Genomic DNA, 26,078 nt, shown 5'->3' on the forward strand with positions numbered 1-26,078 from the left:
TGAGAGTTTGGCTGCAGCTCTCAGGGGGTCGGTGGGGGGGTAGAACTGGATTTTCAATCTGGATCATGCAATCATTGCTTCCATTTAAATAAAGTCAAAAAACATAATTTGTGACTCGTGTTAAATAAGCAGAATCGGTGAAACGCTTAAATGTTGCTGGAGGTTTGACTTGCAAAGGTGTGAAGATGAAGCTGTTACGCAATATTAAAAATAAAACATTATATAGGGGATTAAATAGAAAAATTTGCAACCAAAAAACTAAGCGAATTATTGCTTATTGTGATGCAGGTAGATGTTATTATAACATAGATAAAAAACATAATTTGACAGTCAAAAATCCCCGTTAATAATTCAATCTGGATCCCAACTTCCGTATAAAGTTATTTATTAGGTCATGATTTACACGTGTCCCTTGTTTGGTCATAAGTCCTTCACAACGGTTCCTTTTTCCACAAATAGATGCTTTCTATTGTCAACAAAACAACAAAAAATATAGGGGGGAAAAAACCGTCTTAACATGCATTTTACCAAACACAAGAAGCAAAATTCACCAAATGAGGACATGCACGAAGGGAACAGCTTGGCCCAACATATAAATACTTAAAAAAAAGCCTTTACAATCTCATCTCATAGTGCCCATTTATACCATTTTCCCATTTATATTTACATATTTACACAACAATAAATAGAAATGACGACATGACTGCGGGCAAATCTCCTGCTCGGTCTCAGCTCAGACAAAATCAACCAATCCTTGTTTTTGTGCTTCATGCGTTCGACAAATCAGCAGAACTTTGAGTTGTTGCAAGTGTTTCTCTCTCTTTCCGTGTGTGTGTGTGTGTGTCTGTGTGTTGCACTATTTGCGTCTCATCGTCTGGGTTCACGGCCTGGTTCCTTGCTCTATCTGTTGATGCTGACTCCTCACAGCAAACCTGTTGACATGCACCGGAATGGGCACCACGATTTTGGGATTTCTCACCGGTTCTCCTGAGCGGTTGTTGACGTTGCCGGCCTTGATTCTTTTCCATTTGGCCCTGCGGTTCTGAAACCAGATCTTCACCTGCACCTCGCTCAGTTTCAGTGCGTGCGCGATCTGGGACCGTTCAGTCAGGGAAAGGTACTTTTTACAGTGAAACTCCTTCTCCAGTTCAAGAAGCTGCTCGCTGGTAAAAGCTGTTCGTCTCCTGCGGCTCTTCCCCGCGGAGCTGCCCGGCGGCAGCGCCTCCTGAGAGCCGCCTTTAAGTTTGTTCTTTTGGGACAGTGAGCCACAGTTGTTCCCGTCTGAGAAGCTTTCGTTCTCGCTGTCCGCGGAGCTGTCCTCCCGGTCGCTGCACACCGTGTCTGCGGATTTTAGGTCCAGTTTCTCGTCGTCTGAGCTGTACAGTTTAGTCTCACCTGGAGAAAATCGAGGGGAAAAAACAGATTTCAAGTCACTTAAAAAGCATGGATGTCGTAACCCCACAGCACCGAGCTGATAAAAAAAATGGAACAGCTAAGAAAAAAAAAGTTATATCTCTTAATTTATTAAAACATTTGCGCGTCAAGATGTTTCAGTGCAGCTGAGCCGTCTTTGACAAGTTTACTTTAAGATGAACTTCCCCAGCCTATTGTTGATATCTCCATTTTTCATATGTAGGAATACGCTTAGTTTTATTTTACTGTCATAACAACTTTAAGTTTCAGAGTTATTTCCATTTATCCTGCAAGGAAATGAGGATTTATCCGGAAATGTAGGGTTCCATCAGCAACTCTGAATAAAAACAGGCCTGTTACATTTTCTGATAAATTCTTTTCAGATGATGATTCATGTAATGACAAAACAATTAAAAATGGGATGTCTACTCTTAATTTGAAAGCATCTTTAGAAGCAGGAAACCGGAGAAGAGCTTTGCGCATTTTACGCGTGGGTCTTTTCATTTACGAGGCAATGCTGTTTTGGATTTGAATAAATTCACCAAGGACTACTGAGGTAGAGCTCACCAGATATTGTCTGGAAAGTTTCCGAGAAGTTGAGCATCTCGGAGCCCTTGTCGCGGCTGTGGAGCTCGTCGGTGTGCGGACTTTCCTGTCTCCTCGCTCCGGGGTCGGCCGCGCTTAAACGAGGACCTGGAAGTTCTTGTGGTGGGTAAAAGCTGTCCGGAGGATCCGAAAAACTCGGCATGGTCGTGGTGAGCGCCACCATAGACGGCACCCCCTGACCCAAACTGGCGCAGAAAGTGTTAGTCAGCCGTCCCGCAAAAGAAGCCAAAGGCGCAAGTGGAGGTATGCCAGAAGACAGAGGGGAGTGGGATAAGGCTTGTGGAATCACCAGAGGTCTGTAGGGCATGAACATAGGGTAGCCAGTGTAGAGCAGGTGTCCCGGTCTGGGCTGAGGGGTCCCTATCAGCGAATCGATTGAAAACGCCGTCCCTTGGCCACCTGGTCTCTGCATTTTCGTTTTCGCGCTTTGATTCGGTGCAAACTTGAAACCAAAGTGTCCGTTTTACTGTCGACGAGGCGCAAAACTTTCAGTGTAGAGGCAGAGTGGATGGAGGGTAGATCCTCTGTCGTGTTGTCATCCCGCACCACAGCGGACGTCTCCTTCCAGCTTCGTGCGCTGAGTGCTCCGGCCAGTCAGGGCGCTTTGTTGTGTGCCCCTCCGCTATCTTTTCCTCCTTCTTATTTGTCACACACTAAGGCATAAACACACGCTCCCTCTGTCTATCTACCTCACCCCTCTCGGCAACTCCTCCCTCCGCCCCGCTCCGGAGCGCCGTGTGTGCGCGCGGAGAGAAAAGGGAGGCGAGAGCGCATTGGTTATCATCTGCAATACAAGGGGAATGAAAAGGGGGTGTTTCCCCGGGGGCTCATCCATCTTCCTCAAATTACGCTTCATTTCCTTATTCAGCCTGACTTTTTGGCCGTCTTGAGAGGCGGTAGTTTCCCAGTGGAGACCAAATAGACGGACCCCCCCCCCCCCCCAGCCCTCCTCCTCTTTTGCCAGGTTTCACCATTGACTGCGAAACGGTGTGAGAGACTGTCCCGGCCCTTCCCCTTCTATAATCGTTGACCACACCAACCCAATCAGCTATTATTAATTTTGATTGATGATAAGTAATTACTCTGGATGCAAGGGGACAGCGTAAAACAACGGCGGCTTTTGTTGGAATATTGAGGGCCGATGGGCATCACAGTCAGGAGGGTGGGGAGGCAGATGTTTGCGCGCTCTCTGTCCTGCTTCTCCGCAGTTAAAAACAATGCGTTCGGGCTGGACGGCACAAAAGAAGCTCCGCAACAATTGTTCCCCGGAGAGTGATCCTCTGCGCAGAATTAGACGCAGTTAGACGCCGATAAAGGGCGTGCATGCGAGGTCAACGGCAGTGTGGACGCGGAGGCAACGTGGCCAAAGTCAAAATCCGTTTGAACTCTGAGGGGTTTTATCTGGATGCCCCCCCCCCCCTCCCCGCCATCACCCCAGCTCATCTGTCAGCTACATTCATTAGACTTTTTCCCTTTAAAGAGAGGAACCACAGATCTTCCTCCAGGGAGCTGTAATCACCCCTGATCAAAAATGCATGCGTGGAGAAAAAAAAGGGGCTTTTCTTTAAGTGGTGGCTTAATCGCAGATCATTTCACCTTTTAAATGGCAATGGGAACTGATGATGATTAGCCCTATTGAGTCTTGCCCGAGCTCTCCAACGGCTCGTCTGATTGCAAAAGGACATAAACATATCACCACCGATTCTGATTAGCAGTGGAGGACCAGGCCGAGCTAATTCTTATAATTGCGTGTGACTTCAGCTGCACCTCTTTGATACTGAAACCATTCGACACGCTGCTCCTTTGTCATTCTTTAGAAGGAATTCTAATGTTACACAAGTTTCTTTATGCCCGGAAGGTGTCAGGGCGACTTTATCCAAATATCTGAATAGTCTAGATTAATTCAAAATTGGCCTTCTTTTAGAGGGGTAACGAGGAGTAGTTTTTTTTTTTTTTTTTTACAATTGTATTATTTTATTGGGGTTTTTTGTTTCTTTTGTTTTTGCAAGACATTAAAAGATTATTGTCTCTACTGTTTTAGAACATTTTTTAGTTTATAAAGTCAGAAAAAAAAATCTAAATGTAAATGATGAATTACGTGTCTCGCTTGGTCGTCATTAAATTCTCAACCAGGCAAAATCTTCCCAAAGAAGTAATTTTGATTCCCATTATGGTATATATATTTTTTAAATCTCATTTTTTTTAATTTTAGATTTTAATTTAACAAAGACTTAATGTGATTGTTTTAAAAAGGTATTTCAGTCAACATTTCACCAAAGAAAAAACGAAAAAAAGGAACAGCAATAAATACGCTTATTAACAAAGCTGTATGGTTTACTTATATATAATTAATATTTATTTACTTTAAAAAACAATTAAACACTGAGGAAAACGTGGAAAAAGGACACATCTATATGCGCATCAAAACTGAATAATGCATAACATCTGATTACATTTGATTAAAAAAACAGCATCCTCAAGTGCAATAAGTGCAGAACTAAAAAAAAGAAAAAATTAAATCAGAAGTCTTTAAAAATAACACATTTTCATACCTGCTTACTTTACCAACTCTAGTCTACAGCGCCCTCTGCTGGTGCAAAACCCAAACACGTCACTGATCGAGACAACAAGGTTAATGTGGGGCGAAAACAGCAGAACAAGCAGAATCTTCCTCCTCCTAAAAAGTTTACAAGATATATACATATATTTAGAGGGATAAAGTGTAGTGGAGAAGAGTGTATCTGCTATTTCTTACATTTGACACACAACCCTTCATTTTAATCAGGAACAACTGATTCAGTGGATGTAGCCCTGGTACTCCAGGAGCAGGTAGTTCTTAATGAAGGTGGGCAGACCCAGTTTAGGAACCACCTTGTGAACCCGTCCTTGCAGAAGGTCCCTGAGTTTGCAGCGAGCCAAGTGCTGCAGGGAGCGAGGAGTCAGAGCCAGAGAGAAGACTGAATCATAGAACTCTTTATGTTCCTGGTGGGATAAACCAACAAAATCGTAAGAAACGTTTTCTCAATCCATTCATTTTAATTTAAGACCTCTCATGATGACCAGATGAGTTCAAAATACCAGCCAATATGCCCACGTTATTTGTAATAATTCATTTAAATGGAATATCTGTATCATAAAACCTAAAATCAAGCGCTTTAGTCTTCAAAAGGGTCACCTGGAGAACCTCTGGCGGCACCGACTCGGTCCAGGTGTCTGTGACTTTCAGGCGGCTGTAGGCGTTCAGAAGAACCTCGATGGTGCGTGGAGACATGGAGCAGTGCTTCAGAACCTGAAAAAAAAAATTCAGACAATCACCGTTTAAGGTCAAGCTTCTGCACAGAACTGAAGAAATAAAGTAATTAAACACTTGTGAAATGAACAGATTGGTCTTCCCTCCAGGGGTTTAACTGGAAATTATGCAATTAGTGCTAATTAATCTCCTATTAACACTTGCCTAATTAGGAACCAAGCATTTTGTCTGGTGCACGTGGTTGCACTGATAGTTGTAGGCTGTTCCCTGCAGAGCGTGCAACACTTCACGTCGTGTCATGAAATGGGAATGATTTGAATGTGAACTTGTGAAGTCTGAAATATTGCAGGGAGCAATTTAATGTTGCGTGACTCTTTGTCACAAGGTGCTACACGTGCAAAACTTGCTAATCATCATATAAAAAAAAACAACAACCAGCCACCTTGATGACAAAGTGGCTCATTACAGCACACTACAAATCAGTGCGTGTGTGTGCGTGTGTGTCCTCACATTTACTGCATATTGAGTACTCTAATCCTCATTCTACTATCAAAGTGGGGCCCCACAACTTCAGAGAACTGTTTGAGGGTTAAGTCATAGTTTAAATTCTGGGGTTAGAATAGGTTAGTGTTAGGGATGGTTTAGGTAGGGAGCTGGGTAATGTGTGATATCTGTGAAAGTCCTCACAAAGATAGAAGCATATGTGTGATGGCTGTGTGTGTGTATAAAAGGCATTCTCAGCTTTCTGAGAGGACCTTTCCTACCTTTGGCAGAGCACCAGGCCAGACCCGGATGGAACCGTGGTTGAGCAGAGCTCGGACGATTCTCTCAGGCTGATGGGAGACCTTGTAGCACACCACCTTTAGAATGTTGTGCATGGGAGCTTCGCCACCATAGTCCATGTTGTTAACGCAGGCGCCGTTGGCCAGCAGCAGATCCACGATGTCTGGATTGGCATTCTTGCAGGACATGTGTAAAGGGCTGTGTTTGTCCTGGTCCGTCACGTGGACGTCGGCCCCTGCCATCAGCAGAGTCTGGCACACCTTGAAGTACCGTTGGAGGTCTCCCAGCTCCTGGTGCTGGGAGCATGCGGCATTTAGGGGCGTGAGGCCCTCCGCGTTCAGCTTATTCACAGAGGCTCCGTAGCGCAGGTAGAGCTCGGTGTGACCCGGAAGGCCGTTCCTGGCCGCCGCATGCAGAGGAGTGTCACCTTCATCGGTGGAGAGGCCACTGACTGCTGCACCATACTGCAGGAGATACTTGGCACATCTGCGGCCACACAGAGAGAAGGCGGCAGATGAGTCGGCATGGGTCTGACACACAGGTCACATGACCCCCACTTTGAATAGGATGCAACTCAAATGACCTTTCTTAAAAAAAAACCAAATGATACCAGCGTTGTAATTTAAATACATGCTGCAAAGCCCAATAAACCACCTGAATACGGTTTGAACGTACTTTGAGTGTTTTCACCCAACATTAATTTCTACTCAGGCAATCGTTTTCTATATGTGATTGCTCTGATATTAAATGTAGAGCTTAAATTTCCAGGAATGACTTTAATATGAAATGGACTCTTGTTCATGTGGTGTTTCATGTGGTGTTTTCATGTTCATGTGGTGGAACTGTTAAAGGGTTTTGCTCTTTTACTCACTCCAGAGACTCGGGGTGTGCGCAGTAATGCAGAGGCATGTAGCCATCTTCGGACACGGCGTTTGCGTTGGCGCCGTGGCTCAGCAGCAGCTTGGTGCACTCTGGTTGGCAGTTTTCGCAGGACTCGTGGAGCGCGGCGACGCCTCCTGGCGCCAGCTCCACGTCGGCCCCTCGCTGCAGCAGGAGCCTCAGGCACTCGGTGAAGCCTCTGCTGGCGGTGATGTGCAGCGGCGTCGTCAACTCCTGCTCATAACTCAGCGACCACAGTCCTGACAGCAGGACAAAAACACCGGCTATTGAAGCAAATACGCAAACCGGGAGGTTATATTTGCAGATATATGACTCAGCTGTACTTGACCTGTCCTAATTTACATTGAATATCAGAATGTGGATGCACCTACTCAGGCACGTATAGTTAAATCTGAAGCTCTTCCACTCGTCAATGTCGCTGGTGTCGTAAACGGCATCGATGAGGTAGTCGTACTCCTCGTCATCCACAATACCAAGAACGGTCAGCTCGTCCCCCACAAGCAGAGAATTCCAGAACCTCTGGACGCAGCCGGTGGCTTTGGCCGTGGCTATCACATCATTGCGGTACTTTTTAGGTTTACGCCACCTGATCTTTGGAGGCATGTAAGCCATAACGGAGTAAAATGGATTTCTAAGCTGAGTTGTTTCTCCTGAAGGAAACCAGCTCTTATGCAGCTTGTTTGTGCGGACCGGACTATTTCAGTGTGCTGTTACCTGATATTTTGGCTGACTCTGCGCGTCAGGTGTTACGTGTGTCCGGCCAACTGATTCAGCTACTTTTTTGGGGGGGTGGGGGTAGTTTTTGCTTCATATAAATGCAGAAAGGTACCAAGACTGGTTCATTCATTATTTTGGGCGGCCTTGAATCTCTCAGAGAACCAATAATATTCAATTATGTGTATTAGCTCTGCAACTGCATCACAGCTGAGGGTCGACACATGATGATCAATCTAGGAGCCTTACAACCATCTGATCTCAGTGCTAAGCTAACGTCTCCTACCTTCCCCCGTGGCCACCCAGCGCATGTCACCTCCTTGCGGCTCAATGATGAGGCTCACTCTGGATCCTCTAGGAAAGAGCTCTTGCAGCGCCTCCAGGTTTCCCGTGTACAGGGCATTCTGGACGACCACGTCCTGACACACAGCTGCTGGCAGGGCCCTGCTGGACCCGAGCGGCGTCCTGTCTCTGGCCTCCTTCCTCAGCATATAACTGCTGGGCAGGTGACGGGAGGCCAGCCGCCTCCTGCACTCGTACCTCCTCAGCATGTCCTCGTCCTGCTGAAGGGAGCGCAGGGCCATGGGAGTGAAGACAAAGCTGCCCTGCGACATGCTGCACCACTCCAAGTCAACAGAAATCTGCAGGATGTCGGTTCCCTCCTCTCTGGCTAAGGTCCACTTTGTGCCTGCAGCCTGTTAACACGGCTGGCTCACCGAGCTGTTTTGATATTTGGTATGAGACCCTCCCAGCAGTGTGACAAGCGCGGCTATTTTTATGCCTCACATGCAGCCGCTGGAGTATGTCCTACTTTCAGCTGTTTTACAGCCTTTAAGTGTCTCCTTCAGACTTGTATCACGTCTCTGGAGACACAAGAGTCTACAAAGATCAATGGGCATGTTTAAACCCGTGCAGCCTTGCTATAGTTATGAGGTATCGGTTTCGAGGAGACATTCTATAACTCCTTTTCTTGGTGATTTGTGTCTGTAAATGATTCTGAAAGAGCAGGTAAGCTCCAGCTGTGAGTGATGGGAAGGGAAGAGGCAGGACACATGAATGAGATTGCTGAAACCACCTGATAATTGGGCACAAGCTGCAATAATGCAGCTAAAAAAAAGCCCTCATCTCAAACATTTTTGTAACCTCAAAGGTCAAATATTGCCTTGAGATTTTTCCTAAAGAAAACAGCAAATATTCCAAACATTCCAAATGTTGTAATATTTGTAAGCCTCAGTGACTGTGTGCTGGTAAAATGACTTTCTGCTCAGTGTTTTTCCCTCCTAATGGATTTTATGTATTCACACGGCTCCCTCCATTACAACATTAGGCTGAATGCCTGGCAACCGCTGTGTCACTGCGCCCCCACGTGTAGTCCTCTGATGGCAGAGAGACGCCGCATAATTAAGCCCTTTCAAGCCTACATGCTAACCCGATGACAAACATCTTCTACAGCGTGAACCTGCAGCCGCCTCTGACCCCGTCGCTCAGCATCGGAAGAGGCTGAACAATCAATAACATTGAAATAATAAATGTTTTAACGTCTGCTGATCCCTCTAGATGTGGCGGAGGGGGAGCGAGGTCCTCACTACCGGTGTGCAAACGCATATTTCCAGGAGGTTGCTTGGCATCACGCCGCTGGGTCAGCTCCATACCTTAACGGCCGCTCTGATATGGAAATCAAGGTCATTTGTTTTATGTTACAGTTTGGTAATAGATGGCGCATTAAACTGAAGGCGAGTAAGAGTTTCAACTTTGAAAACACACATTACCAGAGGGAGAGAGAGACAGAGAGAGACAGAGAGAGAGGGAGGGAGGGAGGGAGGGAGGAAAGGAATATTGTTTTTTGCGGCTGGAGTACATCCTTTTAAATGATATACATAATGAGTTTATAATATGCATCTGGGCTACCTCCTCTCTACTTTGATGTCTTCTAAATGGCCCGGGTGTCATCAGCAAAACATGTAGGCACTTTCCCGCCTCATTGACTCCCAAATGTATTTTAAATATCATTCCTGGTAACGCAATTATTTAAAACGCTGAACTAAACACTTACTAATGGGGAAAAAGACAGCGACTTCGATAAATTCATTTCTCAAATGGTGGGCATTGGTGAGATCCCCCCCTTTTCTCCCCCTCTGAAGCAGAGGCCTCTCTGATGGCAGTGGAAGTAAAAAGGCTGCTCCCATAACACCCCCGTGGACACATTATAGCTCCGGTTTCCTCACATTACCCACCAGAAGCCGTCTCCCCGAGGTTTTGCACCTCGTGGTCAACCTCCATCTTCCCGCCCTACAGCGGCGAGGCGCTGGACATCGGCGGCCCCCAATGAGTCAGAGGCACTTCATTTATGCAATCATTGGCAATTAGTTCCCTCTGATTATGTGCCTCTTAATGCTGTTTTGAGTGCTGTGGCTCACAGTAATACAGAAAGAGATTAAACTCTGGCCCTCCTTTTACACTGAGCAGCCATTTAATATACTGAAAACATAATGAAATGTACACAGTAATTACAGAAATATGAAACACTAATGGCTTTGCAATTGAATTTGTTGTTGGTTTAAGACAGAATTAGTGCAAGGAAGGAGTCGCGGTGACATCGTGGTGCCCATATTTCCTGTCAGGTGTTTTTCTCTTTTATTATTTATGATTTTTTTTTTTTTAAGGTGTTTGCATGGACCTCAAGTATGAAGTTTGTCCCAGTTGTAGAGTAATTGGAGCGTTGCCATGGAAACTAATGTCATTTGCCTGATTGTTTGGTGACACTACAGTAGAGAGCCAACACAGATGATGCATTCGTGTGCACGTCTTCTCGGTAATTCCCATTATCTTAACAGGATAGTGATTCCAGTGCTGCGCACGTGCACCAGCACGGACAGGTGGTCTCTCTGCGCTCGTCCACGCCATTAAAACACACTTCGCAGCCGATCAAAACTGGTTCCCTCCCACCTCCGTGGCTCACACTCAAGACCAGGAATCAGACAAAGACCCCTGTAGGAGTCTCATCATGATGTTTGAGATATTAGTGGAAAACATAAATGAATTTATAGAGCCTCAGTCTGAACAATGGTGGCAAACTGTTCCGCAGAAGCGTGATTACTTTTTTTTCTGTACTCTTTCAGCTCAGAGCGTGCTACCTATAATGAATTGTATCGGCCTTTGCAGATTCCAATTGCCTCTCAATGCACTGATCACCACGCAAATAGCCCTCTGTTTCATCACGACAATTGAGAGGTTCATATTTCAACCTAATAGTCCCGTATAACTTTAACCATCTATCACAACCTCATTTCATTGCAGTTGCAGTTAATACGCGCTTCCCTGCCAAGTGGAACATTTTCTAATGATGCACTCTCAGACAAAAACAAGGCAAGCCAGCCCGCGTGCTGCATCACTCACTAATGCACCCATCCATAATGTGTTCATAGCTCTCTGCCTAAAGGAAGCCACGATGACTACCGCTCGGCACGGGCATGAAGGAGGATATGGAGAAGGGTGCAAGATACAAACCCTAAATGACTATGATAATCATGAACAAAGTCAGTGCCATCAGAGGCTGCATAACCCACATAATAACATCGGTAGATTTCACATCATTACCAAGAACACTGAGAAACATCTGAAATGGGTCTCTCAACGATAACACCCCACACCAAAGTGCATTTTCCCAGTGCGACGCCGTTTCTTTGGATGCTGAAGGGTCACCTATTACGTGTGTGTCAGGCCTGGTGTCCTGATTAGACGGACCTTCAGCAGCAGCTGAATGGACCGAGGCTAATGCTACCGTGATTATCCTTTAATCAACTACTATTCAGTTAACACTCTTGCTTTTTAAAAAGCTAATGAATGGTGTTATTGTCTCTGTACATTTATAAATATGTCTGTTATAACGCCAACAGCCTGATCAGGGATCCATCTATCTAACCATATACCCATGAACCAATCTATATAAACCATACTCTAAAAACAAAGAGATCAAGATTTAACAGTGTAGTGTTAATCTATATTTATTTCCATCTGATAAGTTAACATTTGTGTGCCATTTTCATTTTAATTAGGTAGAAATAAAAATAATAATTTTAACATCCATTTCAGGTCAATTTCTTGCCTGGTGCTGCCAAATTATGTCATATGAAATTACTTATATCAACTGGACATTCTGGATGACCGTTGGTTTCTCAGTAACAGAAAATTAAGACATTTCCTCCAATTTATGCAGATACAATAAAGTGTATCATTCATGGTCAATGTAAAATATTACAATCTTACATTAAGTGTACGTGGAGAGAAACTAAAGGGTCACTATCAACCACAGCAAAGATTTGATTTCATAATTTTTTATTTTTTTACGAGGCCATTTGTCATGGTGAGAGCTGTGTCACACAAATCAGCCTCTTACAACTTGATGCATTTTTATTGACATTGAAAAGTTTGGTGCATATCTACAGTAGAAAGAAAAGCACGTGGAAAATAAGCTCCGTTTTACCCGTCCATAATGTATGGACTATACATCAGGCTGCTCTGTCATCACTTTTTAGTTTCATGTTCGTGGAGTAAACCGTGATACACACAATGGCGCCATCTAGCGGCCTCACAGGGTCGTTACGTCTCGTACTCACAAATGTAAACACATTCAAAAACCAAAACAATTGTGATTTATAACAGTTTCCCTGCGTTCACACGCACAGATGCATCGAATAAATCAGACATTGCAGAAGCACCCCGGTCCTCATTTGGAGCTGGTGTACTTGGTGACGGCTTTGGTGCCCTCGGACACCGCGTGCTTGGCCAGCTCCCCGGGGAGCAGCAGCCGGACCGCAGTCTGCACCTCTCTGCTGGTGATGGTGGACCGCTTGTTGTACTGAGCCAGCCGGGACGCCTCCGTGGCGATCCGCTCAAACAGGTCGTTCACGAAGGAGTTCATGATGCTCATGGCTCTGCTCGAAATCCCCGTATCCGGATGAACCTCGGAGACGGAACGCCAGTTATTTTACCAGCAGCAGACAGAATTGATGGGTAGTAAGTGAGGACACGTACCTGTTTCAGAACTTTATAGATGTACATGGCGTACGTCTCCCTTCTTTTGACCTTTCTTTTACCTTTTTTGTCACCTGCAGTCTTCCCCTTCTTTTTGGAGAGATCGTTAGTCATCTTTTCTCCAACTCTGTGAAGGTTTCCAGCTGCTGAATCAGACGGTTTTAGGAATAATGATCCCGGTCGTAGCAGCCGCGGGCGGCGGGTTATGGCGCAGCTTAATTAGCCGCTGATTTATTTCACCTGTTTGACTTTTACAGCCGCGGCGCATTAAATTAGGACGGCGAGATGGAATAAAAGTGCTGCTTTTATCCGGCTTCAAACTAGGTTCCATCCAAGCTGGTAAAGTGACTTTTAGTATTCTCTTCACAAGCCAATTAAAACTTAGTTTAAAGGGAGTAATTTGAGACAGGGTTTTGACAGTCAGGCATGTATTTATTTAAACAGGGAATCATTTAAACTCACTGAGGCTAAATGATAAACTAAAATATGAGTATGGCTGTACAGGAGGGTTGCTTGGTTATCAGGTGCCTGATACCCAGAAAGTTCCCAAAAAAGTCCAGAAACAGGCAAAATAAACTGACCTGGTACCCCGAATTGTCCCCGGGGGTGACAGTGATGTGGTGTGCGTAAAGCACCGAATCAAGCAGCTCCATCACCTTAAAAAAGCTCCATCATCCTAAAAATGGCAGAGAAGAAGAAAAAAGAAACGGGAAGAATAAATTAAACTGTTTGTTGTCCTCTAACCCCTGTGTCCCTTCATCCGTCCACACGTTTTCTTATTAATATTTGGATATTTAAAAAGTGCTCTTTCTGCACCCATCCTTTCAATATCAAAATGTCCAATAGAACTGAAATACTAATTATTACCGTGGTAAATCATGGACCTGTACTGTAAACTACATAGTAGTGCTAATTTTTCGCTTTGATCGCATCAAAACTTGACGTCTTCAATCCCTTTCGAAATACGGCAGTTCGAACAACGTCCACTGGAGGCGCTCGCGGGTCTGCTGTCGGGGTTTACTGGCGCACATGATGACCGCTTCCACTGGGTGGCGCACTTGTACCAGTTTGGAGCCTATGTGAGTTTCATGCGCTATTTTATCTCCTGTCAGAGCATAACTTTTTACATAGCCCAGGAATATTTGTATGTTTTGTCGAAGATAAATGATTTTGGGAAGTATCTGTTTCCAAAAGTTTATATAAATTTCAGCCAGCAAAAGTATGTTGGTCTAAATCACCACATACATAAAGATAAAATGATAACTCTCAGTAAAACCCAGGATGTTCTTGTCAGCCGATATTTGTCTGTAACATATATCACTTGGCACTCATGATGCACTAGATTTAATTGACTGACAATTTGTTGTTGAGAGTTCGACAAAAACGACTGGAACGTCATGTTGGTCCGCCGTTACACCAGTTTGCCACCAGGTGTCACTGTTCCCTCTGAGGGCAAAACTTAAAACCTGAGTGTATAACCATGAAGTCTGTCTGCATTCTAACCCCTGCATGGTCCATCACCTAGCCCAGCTTCTTCCTGCAGAGTTGTAAAACCTGACCTGAACAAGGCATTTGCACGTTCTCTCATACCTGTTTTGGCCATACGTCACAGACTGAAGTGGGTCCGTCCAACCCAACTACCCCTCAGACCAGAATCATCAGCATATTTACACTGATACTTTCATTCCTAAATAAACTAGTCACAAGAGAAAATACACGGTAATGGACTAAAGAACAATCTCTAATGAACAATCTCTTGGGAAATCTTTAATATTCTTCCTCTTTTATTGCAGCTTTTCTTTAAGAACATTAGCATGTTGCATAAGAAGGAACATAAGCAGCGTAGAAACACATCATTGTAAGTTTTTTTTTTTAACATGAAGGTATTTTTGCCTTCTGATTATTACTGGGAGAGCATCAGCTTCCGTGAATAAGTCCTCATTTTATGCAAGGTCATTAAACAGCAACCTTTGGCTGATTGAGACCAGAGCTATATTTCTCTTTTGTCTGGCAGATTTCTGTTTCATGTGGCAGTAGATGATGTAAAAGGTGTGTGTGTGTGTGTGTGTGTGTGTGTGTGTGTGTGTGTGTGTGTGTGTGTGTGTGTGTGTGCGTGTGTGCGTGCGTGCGTGCGTGCGTGCGTGCGTGCGTGCGTGCGTGCGTGCGTGCGTGCGTGCGTGCGCGTGCTGGAGAGAGAACCAACTTCAACAGCTATTCAACCGTCACATACAACAGAAATGAAGCCAAATCTGCTTATCACTCTTTTTCACATCATGACGTTGGCGAGCGTCTGCCTGTTTGTATTTTTATTTATTTATTTTTGCAGGATGTGTCCCTTTACACATGAACCCTGTAATGAATCTTCTACAGTAGCCAGGTCTTTCACAGCGTTGGCTCTCATAGTGTCCATTTTGTGTCTCTGTAAATCCCCTCCCACCACATCACCCATCATTCACACAAATGTGGGACAAACGACATCACATCGTGGTCATTTCTGTCCTCGCTCGCTGCTAAAACGTAGTTTCCCATTTACGAGATATCCTCCAATAAATTTAAACAATCCCAAAGTTGATCGATTTTTCTTCAGAGTTTTCCATCACTGACTCGCACCCCGACAAAGATTTAGCGTTTTTAATTTAGCCTTATTGAATAAACTAGGATTTATCATACAGCAATAAAACAAACATCTGATGGAACACATATTAACGGGGGGATGAGAAGATCATTTACTGGTCGATGTATCATTGCAGAACAACTAAGATGGTCTAAATATCTTCAAACATCTCTCAGCTGGACGCTTGTCTGAGTTTAATTGAGTTGTGCTGCGCTAATGTAAGATGCTAAATCTAAGCTGAGAAAAGTAAGTAAGACGAGTAGTCTGTGGTTTTTCCTCCAGGCTGTTGCTGCGGTAACTTTCCATCGTACCATACATGTAATAAACATTGTAGTTTGTAATAAGCGTGTTGGTCACATGACAGATCAGTTCTAACAGGACAAACCAGCACAAGATTTTTCACAGAACTAAACCAAATCTATATTTTCTGTCTTTCCAATGGCGCAGTCGTACTATGTTGATATTTCTTTGCAGCAAATAAGCAGCCGTGTCTGCGGAGGACAAAACCTGCGTGAATAAAGACATTCAGGCTCGGTGAAGGTCTCGTACGCAAATGTGCGCAGCGTCATCCATCAAGCGTTTACAACATTAATCATTATATGTCAGGACTGAGCAGAAAGCAGTACAGATGAATTCATACATTTAAAGGTTAAGACGGGCTGAGCCAGCCTTGACTCAGACACCAACCACTTAGGTCTCCTTCATCCTTTTTTCCGTGACAATCTGACAACAGGGACTAATATATTTACACTGTCAGGATGCTTTCAGCTATTAAAAGTGCACTGTTCTATGTTGGTTTTCAGCTTCTGTGGCTGTAGGTGGAGTGATTAAAGGGGGCTGGTGGGAGCTGCAGCATCACAGGTGTTGTTGTAGCGGACCTAATCTTAGTTTGCGCGTCCTGTCAGGTGGAATGATGATTCTGTCATCGGAGGCTGCCTTTGAATCTGTGTTAAAAACAAAACGACAAGCGTCAGTGCACGGTGGACGCTGCATTTCTCCAAAGTTAACCGACAGAATGCTTTACTTATGTCAGAACCGCATACCGCTATGGTAATGGTTGCTATGGTCTTTGTGCTTGGTTACCATGGAAGAATATTGATTTAGTCCTCAAGGGCTGCGGTCACATCCTTGGCACTTTACCTATTGTTATGATAATAAGACCTCCCTGGTAACCAGCGAGTGACGCTGAGCAATCAAATGGATTTCTATTTTCTGGATTTATTTTATTTTTGATGCAATAAGCAACCTGTGGCGTTCTCCAGGTTTAAGCAGACACGTCGGGCGAAGCAGATTAGAGAATGACAACAAGACTGAAGGGGGGGGGGCGTTCTGATTGAGAGAACCCATGTGAGCACAGACACGGGCAACGCAGCCATTCAGCAGTGGGATGGATCCTGACTACTAAAGAGGGAGCGAGAGAGGGACGCTGGGAGAGAGAGAGGACGAGGAATGGGGGAGTGGTAGAGCAGAGAGAGAGGAAGGAGAAAAGAGTGAAAGCCTCCACACGGCAGAATATATATCTGTATGTTAACAGGAATAAAGCTGGAGGTCTCGAAGCAGCGTTAGCGCCTTTGCTGTCGGGGGTGGCCATTAGGCTGTAAGAGGTGGTCTTTCCCATTAACTGAGGATCTGTGCAAAAAGAAGTGGAACCCGCGGAAAGCCGCAAACGCCGGTTGTCAAGCACAGTGTTGGGCTGGTCGGAGGTCTTTGACCCCCCTCGTCTTCATCTGTGGAAGAAAACAGAAGAGCAAAAAGACCCAAGAGAAAAGGGAAGGTGGCAGCGGGGGACGAGTGAGCCGTTTCTCTCTTTATTACCTCCATTCACAAAATCATTGCATCCCATTATCACAGTGATGTAGAGGTATTCTCTGCCATTAGAGGAGGAAGGGTCCCACTGACTGCTGAGGCTTAGCACCTCTCTCAAAAGGCTAGGCTTTTCCATTGAAGTCCCCCCTCCCACACTCATTTCTTGCCCCTGTCCATATGTCTGCTGTTGCCTCTGTTCTCTCTTTTCTCATCTCTTGTATTTTCATCCCTTTTCACACCACTCAGGATTCAGGAGACGTTGCGTATTGGTAGAAGTGGGTGTCTCTCGAGCTGTCATTGTGTTTGGTGTCGCTACAAAGGACAGCGGAGCATTGAAGACGCGGGAGAAACGCAGGGAAAGAAAAGACGGGACAACTGCCGGACGCTTAAATTGTCATGAAAAGTCAACAGTTCCAGAGACTGACAACTATTTTAAGATAGCTGTTTATTTAGACTTCTCAAGAAGCAGCGTCTGAAGACGGCGTCGGTAGGATTCGACTCGTGCTGTTGCTAAGCAAAGTCTTTAACCCGAAGTTCTTGGAGAGGGAGTGCTGCAAACATTCTACAATCATGAAAGAGAGCTCCGAGGAAAGCATTGAAAGCATCAGGCCATCCAACCTGCAGGCTTTTGCTAACATATCCACCCTGCATGGCATGAGTCACATATTCGCCTATGGGCACATGACATTCCGCCGGTTTCTTTGGACTCTCTCCTTCCTGGGTTCACTGGGCTTATTGATGGTGGTCTGCATGGACAGAGTGTTATACTATCTGGAATACCCTCACGTCACCAAGCTGGACGAGGTGGCGGCGGCCAACCTCACGTTTCCAGCCGTCACCTTTTGCAACCTCAACGAGTTCCGTTTCTCCAAGATCACCAGGAATGACCTGTATCACGTGGGGGAGCTCCTGGCCCTGCTCAACAACAACTACCAAATAGCAAACCCACACTTGGCTGACCCCGAAGTTCTGGCCACCTTAAAGGAGAAGGCCAACTTCCAGACCTTCAAGCCCAAACTCTTCAACATGACCGACTTCTACAACCGCACGGGCCACGACATCAACGACATGCTGCTGCAGTGCACCTTTAGAGGAGAGGACTGCTACCCGGTCAACTTCAGCACAGTAAGTCCAGCCTGCCTCGGCTGCTCCATTTCCCCGGAGTCCTGACAGAGTGGACCTTTAATATGTTTAGATATATTGTATTAAACCTAGTCTCACCACTGCTTGAGAAATTTAGTGGAGACACATTGCTGTCACTGGTACTTCGATATAGTCTAATATAGTACTAGACAGGAAGCTGTGGTCGATATTACACTGTGCAACAATCTTCTGGTCAGATGTGTCCTTAGTTGATGCTTTTTTTTTTTTTCCCTGGGTTTTGATGTGTTCTCCTTTGTGAATACAGAAAACAGCTTCTATCAGTTTAGAACTGGGCACTGTTCCTGGGAAAACAATACAAAGTTGGTAATCCACATGTATCTAGAACATGTTCTGAATGATCGCCTGCTTCCCTTTAAAAGTGGACTCGTATGTGTTTCCCAGCTATGATAAGTTGTGCCAAGGTGAGTCAGTTTCAGCAGGACAGAAGAGCTTATTCGGTGGAGGGTGGTGCTGTGGGAAGGTTCTGGGTCCGGTTCTGTACAAGTACAGGTTCTTGCTGTCTGATGGTCTGCAGAAGATTCACCACAGCCCTAAAACTGGAGAGTCCAGATGACCTGTCCTGGGTGGATTTGTGACTTTTTCCTTACTAGTTGCCACGCCATCCTGCATGAGTGGTTAAAAGAGACTAGACGGGGCCCAAAACAGCAGTAAAACGAGCCTCCTGCGGTTCTGTTTAGTAGCAGCTGAGGTCTGTCCCGTCTGCAGTGGATGTCTGAGTGCTGTGAAAGTGTTTTCTCAGTTTAATAAGGAAGCGCTGTTAAATTTCTATGCGTTTTGTGTAAATGGAACCAACATTTCCCCACAAAGGTTGTGTTTCAGTCTCAAGAGACGCATGTTGGTTTGAGCCACTTGTTAAGAATCCAGTCATGGATCCATCGCAGAACACAAAAGAACTGAATCTTCTGACAGACATCTATCACAGCTGATAATAAACATCCATTTAATGCTTAGAAATATACAATCTTACACACTAAAAGACTCCGGGCTGATTATGGGGACAGACTTTAGGTCCTGTATAGTAGAAACAATAGTAACGTTAAGAGCTTCAGAGGGATTTATGTTAGTGCATTAGTGGCCACTAATGTACAATTCAGTTAATTGCACTCTGAAGTCTTCCTCTAAATGCTTTAGGAGACCTATAATAATTTATATGGAAACTACAGGAAATTCTCAGTTCTTGATTCCCATCACAGATGTCTTCAGACTAAGATTCACGTGCAAACTATTGTGGGAATGATGAATGTTGAGACTCCCATTAAGTGGAGCTTGTGAGTCAGTTGAGAACTAAAACGCATCAAAACGGTTTTTTCATTGTAATAAATGGGAGGACAAAGGGAGGGTAGGATTGTTTAATTCCAGTAATGGCATTCACAATTTCAATCTTTCTAAATGATTTTCTACATGTCATGTTTTTTATTTAAAAAAAAAAAAAAAAAGAATCCCAGCCTTAATTTCAGTGGCTACTGATGGATTTCAGTAATTGATTATAAAAATGATTTTAGACCTCCAATAGAAGTGTTGTTTTTACATTACCATCCTCTGAAGTTGACTGTATTTAGTCCAGACTGTCTCTGCTTGTAGGGACGAGTAATAATTATAACTGAGGCTTGGCTGGTCACGGTGATGCAGCAGTTAACATTGGCACCATATTGAAAGGTTCTTGTGTCGGTTCCCATCTGGGGCCTTTTGTCCACGTGTGTTTCTACTACTTGTCTGAAGACGTTTTTGTTTATTTACACAAAACTTTTCAAGACGAGAGCGAGCGGCGCTGAGAAGACTGTCGTCTTTCTGATCCTGCTTTAGTTTCCCATGATGCCGCGGTGGTTTTTCTCCCAGCGCTGCAGAGAAAACGGCCATCACAGTTTATGTTTATAATTAAACTTCAATCCATTTTGCTTTTTTCTCTTTTCTTTTTGTGTGTGGATAAGAAATGGATGCTGGTCTTTCATCACCTGACGTGAAACTCCTGGTTATTCCCAAAGCAAATCTAACTAGTTGATATCAGACGTGAGCTTGGACATCAGTTTGTGTGCTTACAGCACCTCTTGAGAGAGTAAACTGGGTGACAAAGGTAATCACAAAGTCTTCAATGAAAAGACCTCATTCAGGTAATGTTTAAAATCACATACTGTATCCTTTTAAGCTTGACTATTCTGCACTTGCTCTTCATTGTATCCCATCTAAAACGGTCTTTGTGATGGACCCTCAGAGATTTAAAAAATAAAAAAAAGGATTCCAGTGTTATAAATCTGAAAATTACTAACCAATATGAATGAAGGCCATAAATTAACCATTGATACAATTCTACTTTTGACATCACCATTAATCTGCACTGTATTGTACATGTATAAATTAGCATTAGTTCTTTGGTGCGTGCTGTTCTAACCTGCTAACGCTGCACGAGTGACCATGAGCGCTGTTGCCCTGTCTGCAAACAGAAATGAATCCACCGACTCTGCTACTATCAAGCTGCTGCTCATCAGAATTTCACTGCAAAGACGCTTCATTCTTAAATCTTGACAGATTGTGATGAGTCACTTTGGGCCTCGTTTCTTTACGTTCCTCACGGCAGCTGGAAATCAGATCGGATCACGGCAATGTTTTCGGATGTTTAGATGCAACTTTTTTCATTTTAAACTAAACCGGGTGCTGAGGGAACGATTGCTGACAGTCGGATTAAGTTTGATCTCCGCAAATAAATGTTGTTTTTATTGTTTTTGGACTCAGTCTTTGACATTTAGACGCCATACGTGTGTAATAGAAACTGTGTTTACAACATTTAGCGTTACTATGTAGCTGTTACACACATTTAACACATTTAATTTCATCCCTGATCAATGCGGGCCGTTTAATTTAGCGCAGAATTGTTTCTCATGCCTCCATTTCCTGAAGTATGCCTTCTGAAAAATGTGTTTGTGAATATTGGCACATTTACGAACAAACATTGGCATCTGCTGCTGCCGTCCAGCATCTTTCCGGGCCAGTCTGACGCGCATGCTCGGACCTCTGTTTACGGTTCTTCCCACCATGCGGAGATAGAGCAAAGCCAAGTGGAGCTTTAGCTTCATGCACGGGGATCTAGAGTGAGAACGCTTCACAAAGCTCGTGCCCCAACATCGAATTTGCAGCAGCAAAACACTAAAAATGTGTTCCATACCTGCGGCAGACAGTTTGATTTTTGTTTAGTGTGTATGTGGGCGGAGTTCAGAGCTATGCCCAACACTCAGCTGCTGGAGTTCTTAAAATTGTGCCACAGAAAAAGAACCACTGCAAAGATACAGAGCTCAACTCTTCAACAACTCTTAAAAAATAAGCAAACAAACATGTATATTTACTGGAAGCCCATGCCTGATGGCACCTTTTTAATTACAGCTTAATTCTCATCTGTAATTAATGTCAACACATTTTACACCTACAGATTTGTGTGTCAGAGTTGGGCCAGCCTACATTTCCACGCATCTGACCTGCTGGCAGCAACATCGTTTAAAACATGCTGCATAATCATGTTTACGCTTAAGGTCTTGTGAAATTTCAGTGTTGCAGACTCCAGCTGTTCAAAGGAAGATGTGATAAAGACTTGGTGCAGTAAATATGTCAAAGATTCCCAAACTGAGACTTTGTTATTTTCTCCTGCTATTACACAAGATCTAAAAATAGATCGGTCATGCCGTGGAGACTGAGGAGAGAATTATTTCCGAGATTTTCTAATGTCCATCTGCCGGGTTTAAGCCAGTTTATTGAACATAAACACACACATCGTTGTGGTAACTGCTGCAGGTGATGTGTTTGTGAGCCTTTAAAGGGCTGCTTTGATTGAAATTAAGATGAATTCCAGCCTTTAACCTTTGCAATCTGGCTTCGTTGTTACAGCTGGAAAATCCGATCAAACAAAAGAGCAAGTATTGTGTTAGTAAATAAATAACCTGTTGTTAGTGTTCGTCAGTCCAAGCGATGCAGATAATCATCCCCAAGGCCTCTGAGTTTGTCTTTAATCAGCTATGGTTGCTGGCAGCTCTTCATGGTTTAAATGTCCAAATGCTGCTGCCGTTCATGCAGCGTAGACGATCCTGCCTATTTTATTTACTTGATTAAACACATAAAATTAGAAAGTCTAATCGACAAACATCATGCAGATGCTGCATCTAAGCAACACTTGAATCCTTCATCACACCCAGCAGACCTCATTACTGGAGCCTTGTGATGGTCGGGTGACTTCTCCAGTGCGTGACCCTCCCCGTTCTCCCAGTGACTGCTGGGATAGACTCCAGCACACACTAACTGGGAATAAAGGATGGATGGCGGCAGAGACGACTGGGCTGCTCGTCCGCGGCAATATGTCGCAATAATTAAATGTTCCACACACCAACGCTTATATTTCCCTCCGACTAAAGCAAAATTGTTACCTGACTGCCTCCTTTGGATTTTCAGACAAGTATTTGGTCAAAATAAGCAAGTAGCATCAGATTAGTTGCAGCAGAGCAGGCAGGCATTGATACAGTAGGCAGAGGTTAATGTCATCAGATTAATGTTTACGTGAGCAACAGCAGGCATTTGAAGATAATTCTGACTATTGCAAAACATGCCCTTTTTACTGTTCCTGGGGTACAACGCTCACTTTGCACCTTCTGTTTGCATGAGTGCATTTTCCATTAAAGTTCAGCAACACAACGAGGAAGCAGAAATGAATATGTCTGTGGCCAAATCGATTTTGTTTTTTGTTTTTTTTGCGTCCTGCATGTTCCGAATGTTTATTAATTCCTGCCACTTTCTGCACGGAGCTCGAAAACCGGCGCGTTTCTTAGTTCTTTACAATTGAGTTCATTAAACCAATAATTACACAGACAGAATTATGCTGGAAATAATTTCACCTGCCATTGCTTCGGCTGTGTCGCAGCACCATGATTTGCTGTAGCTCTTATCTCGTTTCCATTAGTCGCCTGTGGTGGATCGTTCATCACTGTCGCCACAGATTTAAACTGTCCATACGCGCTTACGGACTGGGCCGTCTCCATAACGCGTGCATTCATAGTTTCCATTGTCTAAAACTGGGGGAAAATACAACACAGTCTCTTAACTTGAAAACATGAAAGATTAAACTAATTCTCTAGTATGATCTTGGGTGAATTATAATGAAGATTAATCAGATTAATGGCTCTGTCACTAAAGCTAATCCGCGGGCTTCTCTGACCCTTTATTAACTTATCAGTTTGCTTCCGGTTTATATTGTGCTCAGTCATGATTTTTACAAGCATGACAAATGAGATTTAAAGTTTAAAATCCCTCCATTCATGTAGCATCTGAGACCCTTGAGATCCCCTCAGTTCACACAGAGACGATAGCGCTTTTATCCTTAGTCCGAGAGCTTTACAAATTCAATAGCATAATCGGTGCTGGAACGTTTTGAATAATACACGGGGGTCTCGTCCTGCCCCGGCCAGCACTCCAACATGCAGTCACTAATTTGGACTTTTTAAATGATGTGATCTCCTGCCGCTCAGTGACCAGACGGAAGGTTGACTTGAACATTTGCTGAAAACTTGACATTTATTTCCTGCGCAATAGCCAACATAAAAGACCAAATATACCACGGGGAGATTAGAATTAGCATAACAAACGGCAACAAAGAAAACATTGTAGCATCAGCGGTAATTCAGAACCGTTGAAGCCGATGCAGGTCATGATGTGAATTCCTGCCAACTGTCTGAGACAGTTTTTACACTGTAGCTGTTGAGCCGAGGCGATGTCTCCCATTCTCCCCGGTGAGTCAGTCCTTCCTTGAGGACTAATTCTTGTCATCTCCTCAGCCACAACTGACAGGGGATTCGTTTTGGACCTGAGAGCCTGCATCCCACACTCACTGCAAACCCAGGAGTCGCACTGTATAGAAGGCTTGAAAATACTCTTTTTTTTCTGTTCTCCCTGCTCAGAACTTCTCTTCGCAACTTATTATTAGTCTCGATTTTGGGTTTAATAGTTTAAAATACTGCAAAACTCAGATATGTGGAGAGCCCAACTATTGCAGTAAAATAAAGCTTAAGATTGTCTTTTAAAAAACATTCTTTGAACATTCTGTCTCTGCTGCTAATTCAGATAGATTGAAACAGTTGTTTAGCTTCAGCGTGATACAGATCTAGTCACTTGCCAACCTGTAGCAGCTTGTTGCCATGGCGCTCATCTGTTAGGCACAATCGGCATATGCAGCCTCCTCTAACTTACGGTGCAAGAACAGTTTTCACAGTGGTTCACCTTGAGTGAAAAGAAGCCCTCCATTTTCTTCGTGAATCACCAAGTTGTGGCCAGGTTGAGAGTAAAGTTGCATCTCGGCACCCAGCTGATCGATATGTTGGGGCCGTGGCCACCGCAGAGATGATACTAATATACTGTAGTGTGTTCTTTGTACCGTTGCAGTGTGGACCTCCATCACAACAAGCTTCCTGAATGGCCGCCATTCAAATCCAAACAGTAGCAGGTTGATTGAAAATTTAGAATGACAATGGCTCCTATTTGAGCTCGGTTGGGAGCCCACGTGACACCTGTGGCTGTTAATCGAGGGCACTTGAATGTGGACATTATGTCTTTGCAGAGGAGAGCTAGAAATCCTCCGTGTTTCCACGAGTGTCTGCTGTATAGCTTCAGATTTACAGTGAATTCCACACCGATGTAATAACCGAAGGCTGAAATGCCCACTCACTGAAGTGTGATGTGATGTGAAAGAAGTGCAAACCTGGACGGGTTACACACGTGAAGCACCGCATTTAAACCTGGCAGCGTGTTATTATCTGTAATTGTAATGACCTCGACAGGGAGATTGATGTTGTGCGAGGAGGAGTGGTAGCTCATTTAGTTTGCATTCTCCATCCCTGTGCTTATCTCGCAGCATCTCTCCTCTGCAGAACAGCTCCTACTGTACCTTCCTGTCTTCCGTGTGCGCCTCCATAACTGCAGATTAGTAAACCTCTGCTCCCGCTGATTCATGCTTCTGCCCAACGCCCCCCAAACTGGGGATCAAGAGCGGCCTATTGATCACTCACTTACACACAATAGTCCTGACACAAGTGCACACTTGCACTCTGCAGTGTTACACAACCTGTAAGCAGGCGTTTTTGTTACACACATGTTGTGCTGTGTAGAGTCTTTGTTTAGAGCCAAAGGACAAAGTAATTCCATTTTGCAGATGATTCATGCTAAACACTTCCAAGAGTAAAGCCTATTAAGAAGCTGACCTGCTCCTCCCTTGGAACTGGCTTTAGGCTACGGGTTTGCTAGATGTGGTTGTTTGATAACCCTCTCTTGTCCGTTATAAAGCATCCTCAAAACTGGTGGCATAGGGTGACAGTGAGGTCCATTCAACACATGCTAAACTGCTCTGTAATGAAGGATGAGTTAAACATCGCTGGCTAGAGCTGAAAGAGATCCGCTCCTCCTCAGTGGGCCAGAAAGCTTTCTGCAGACAAGTCTCGCTTATTCTGCTTAGTCAGGCCCGACATGCCAGAGGCAGATGACCGTCTATCTGCATATAAATTAAAGCGCACTGCAATTTTTGCTTTATTATCGTTTCTCTTGCAGACTGCAGTTCCAAAACCAGGAGGTGGTGCCTGTTTCACAGAGGTTAATATTCACATTCCTTAAACGGAGGATTTGTGGCAACTTGCTGGTTGTTTACCATCTCTGTACTGGGCGCCGTATTTACAGCACCAAAATCCCTGTTTTAGTCGGGTGGCTGTATGTTGTGGGACCAGGGGCTGAGTCATATTGCCAGGAGCACTCGCTGTGCACGCTGGCACCCTGTTCAGT

The 26,078-nt window shown here is 44.3% G+C and overlaps 4 protein-coding genes across 10 annotated transcripts in view; 1 reads left to right on the forward strand and 3 right to left on the reverse strand.

The window, feature by feature from the left end:
- Nucleotides 1-369: 369 nt before the first annotated feature.
- Nucleotides 370-2,718, reverse strand: gbx1 (gastrulation brain homeobox 1). The gene is made up of 2 exons (XM_003975257.2): nucleotides 1,981-2,718; nucleotides 370-1,395 (listed from the first exon to the last, which is right to left on the reverse strand). Exons 1-2 carry the CDS (start codon nucleotides 2,429-2,431, stop codon nucleotides 881-883), a joined length of 966 nt encoding a protein of 321 aa, XP_003975306.1. The 5' UTR covers nucleotides 2,432-2,718; the 3' UTR covers nucleotides 370-880.
- A 1,609-nt stretch (nucleotides 2,719-4,327) lies between these two features.
- asb10 (ankyrin repeat and SOCS box containing 10) lies at nucleotides 4,328-8,351 on the reverse strand. 3 transcript variants are annotated; one of them, XM_029831106.1, is made up of 6 exons: nucleotides 7,953-8,351; nucleotides 6,924-7,191; nucleotides 6,034-6,538; nucleotides 5,195-5,308; nucleotides 4,775-5,001; nucleotides 4,328-4,696 (listed from the first exon to the last, which is right to left on the reverse strand). In XM_029831106.1, the coding sequence occupies exons 1-5, from the start codon at nucleotides 8,278-8,280 to the stop codon at nucleotides 4,816-4,818; spliced, it is 1,401 nt and encodes a 466-aa protein (XP_029686966.1). In that variant the 5' UTR covers nucleotides 8,281-8,351; the 3' UTR covers nucleotides 4,328-4,696; nucleotides 4,775-4,815. The 3 variants fall into 3 exon arrangements, with proteins under 3 accessions (XP_029686966.1, XP_003975325.3, XP_029686967.1); XM_003975276.3 differs by having other exon boundaries at nucleotides 4,328-5,001; XM_029831107.1 differs by lacking the exon at nucleotides 7,953-8,351 and adding an exon at nucleotides 7,324-7,813 and having other exon boundaries at nucleotides 4,328-5,001.
- A 3,633-nt stretch (nucleotides 8,352-11,984) lies between these two features.
- Nucleotides 11,985-12,914, reverse strand: h2bk1 (H2B.K variant histone 1). Its single transcript, XM_003975256.3, has 2 exons — nucleotides 12,701-12,914; nucleotides 11,985-12,629 (listed from the first exon to the last, which is right to left on the reverse strand). Exons 1-2 carry the CDS (start codon nucleotides 12,812-12,814, stop codon nucleotides 12,393-12,395), a joined length of 351 nt encoding a protein of 116 aa, XP_003975305.1. The 5' UTR covers nucleotides 12,815-12,914; the 3' UTR covers nucleotides 11,985-12,392.
- A 32-nt stretch (nucleotides 12,915-12,946) lies between these two features.
- Nucleotides 12,947-26,078, forward strand: part of asic1c (acid-sensing (proton-gated) ion channel 1c) — a 63,307-nt gene continuing 50,175 nt past the window's right edge. Inside the window, exons 1-3 of one of the 5 annotated variants that reach the window (XM_029830590.1) lie at nucleotides 12,947-13,039; nucleotides 13,672-13,779; nucleotides 17,367-18,245. In XM_029830590.1, the coding sequence (XP_029686450.1) occupies nucleotides 17,691-18,245 (555 nt within the window). In that variant the 5' untranslated portion in view covers nucleotides 12,947-13,039; nucleotides 13,672-13,779; nucleotides 17,367-17,690. Of the gene's footprint in view, nucleotides 13,040-13,671; nucleotides 13,780-16,727; nucleotides 18,246-26,078 lie in introns of those variants that run through there. The other 4 variants (XM_029830592.1, XM_029830591.1, XM_029830593.1 and 1 more) reach the window with 4 other exon arrangements.

Source organism: Takifugu rubripes, chromosome 22 (assembly GCF_901000725.2).
Source record: "Takifugu rubripes chromosome 22, fTakRub1.2, whole genome shotgun sequence".
Classification (NCBI taxonomy): Eukaryota; Metazoa; Chordata; class Actinopteri; order Tetraodontiformes; family Tetraodontidae; genus Takifugu; species Takifugu rubripes.

Coding starts and splice junctions, on each gene's coding strand:
- h2bk1 (XM_003975256.3), bottom strand. CDS start 12,814: ATGACTAACGATCTCTCCAAAAAGAAGGGGAAGACTGCAGGTGACAAA. Junction 12,630..12,700: donor TCTATAAAGTTCTGAAACAG/GTACGTGTCCTC, acceptor TCCGTCTCCGAG/GTTCATCCGGATACGGGGAT.
- gbx1 (XM_003975257.2), bottom strand. CDS start 2,431: ATGCAGAGACCAGGTGGCCAAGGGACGGCGTTTTCAATCGATTCGCTG. Junction 1,396..1,980: donor AACTTTCCAGACAATATCTG/GTGAGCTCTACC, acceptor GATTTTCTCCAG/GTGAGACTAAACTGTACAGC.
- asb10 (XM_029831106.1), bottom strand. CDS start 8,280: ATGTCGCAGGGCAGCTTTGTCTTCACTCCCATGGCCCTGCGCTCCCTT. Junction 6,539..6,923: donor GCACACCCCGAGTCTCTGGA/GTGAGTAAAAGA, acceptor GTGTGGCCGCAG/ATGTGCCAAGTATCTCCTGC. Junction 5,002..5,194: donor TGCCGCCAGAGGTTCTCCAG/GTGACCCTTTTG, acceptor TTATCCCACCAG/GAACATAAAGAGTTCTATGA.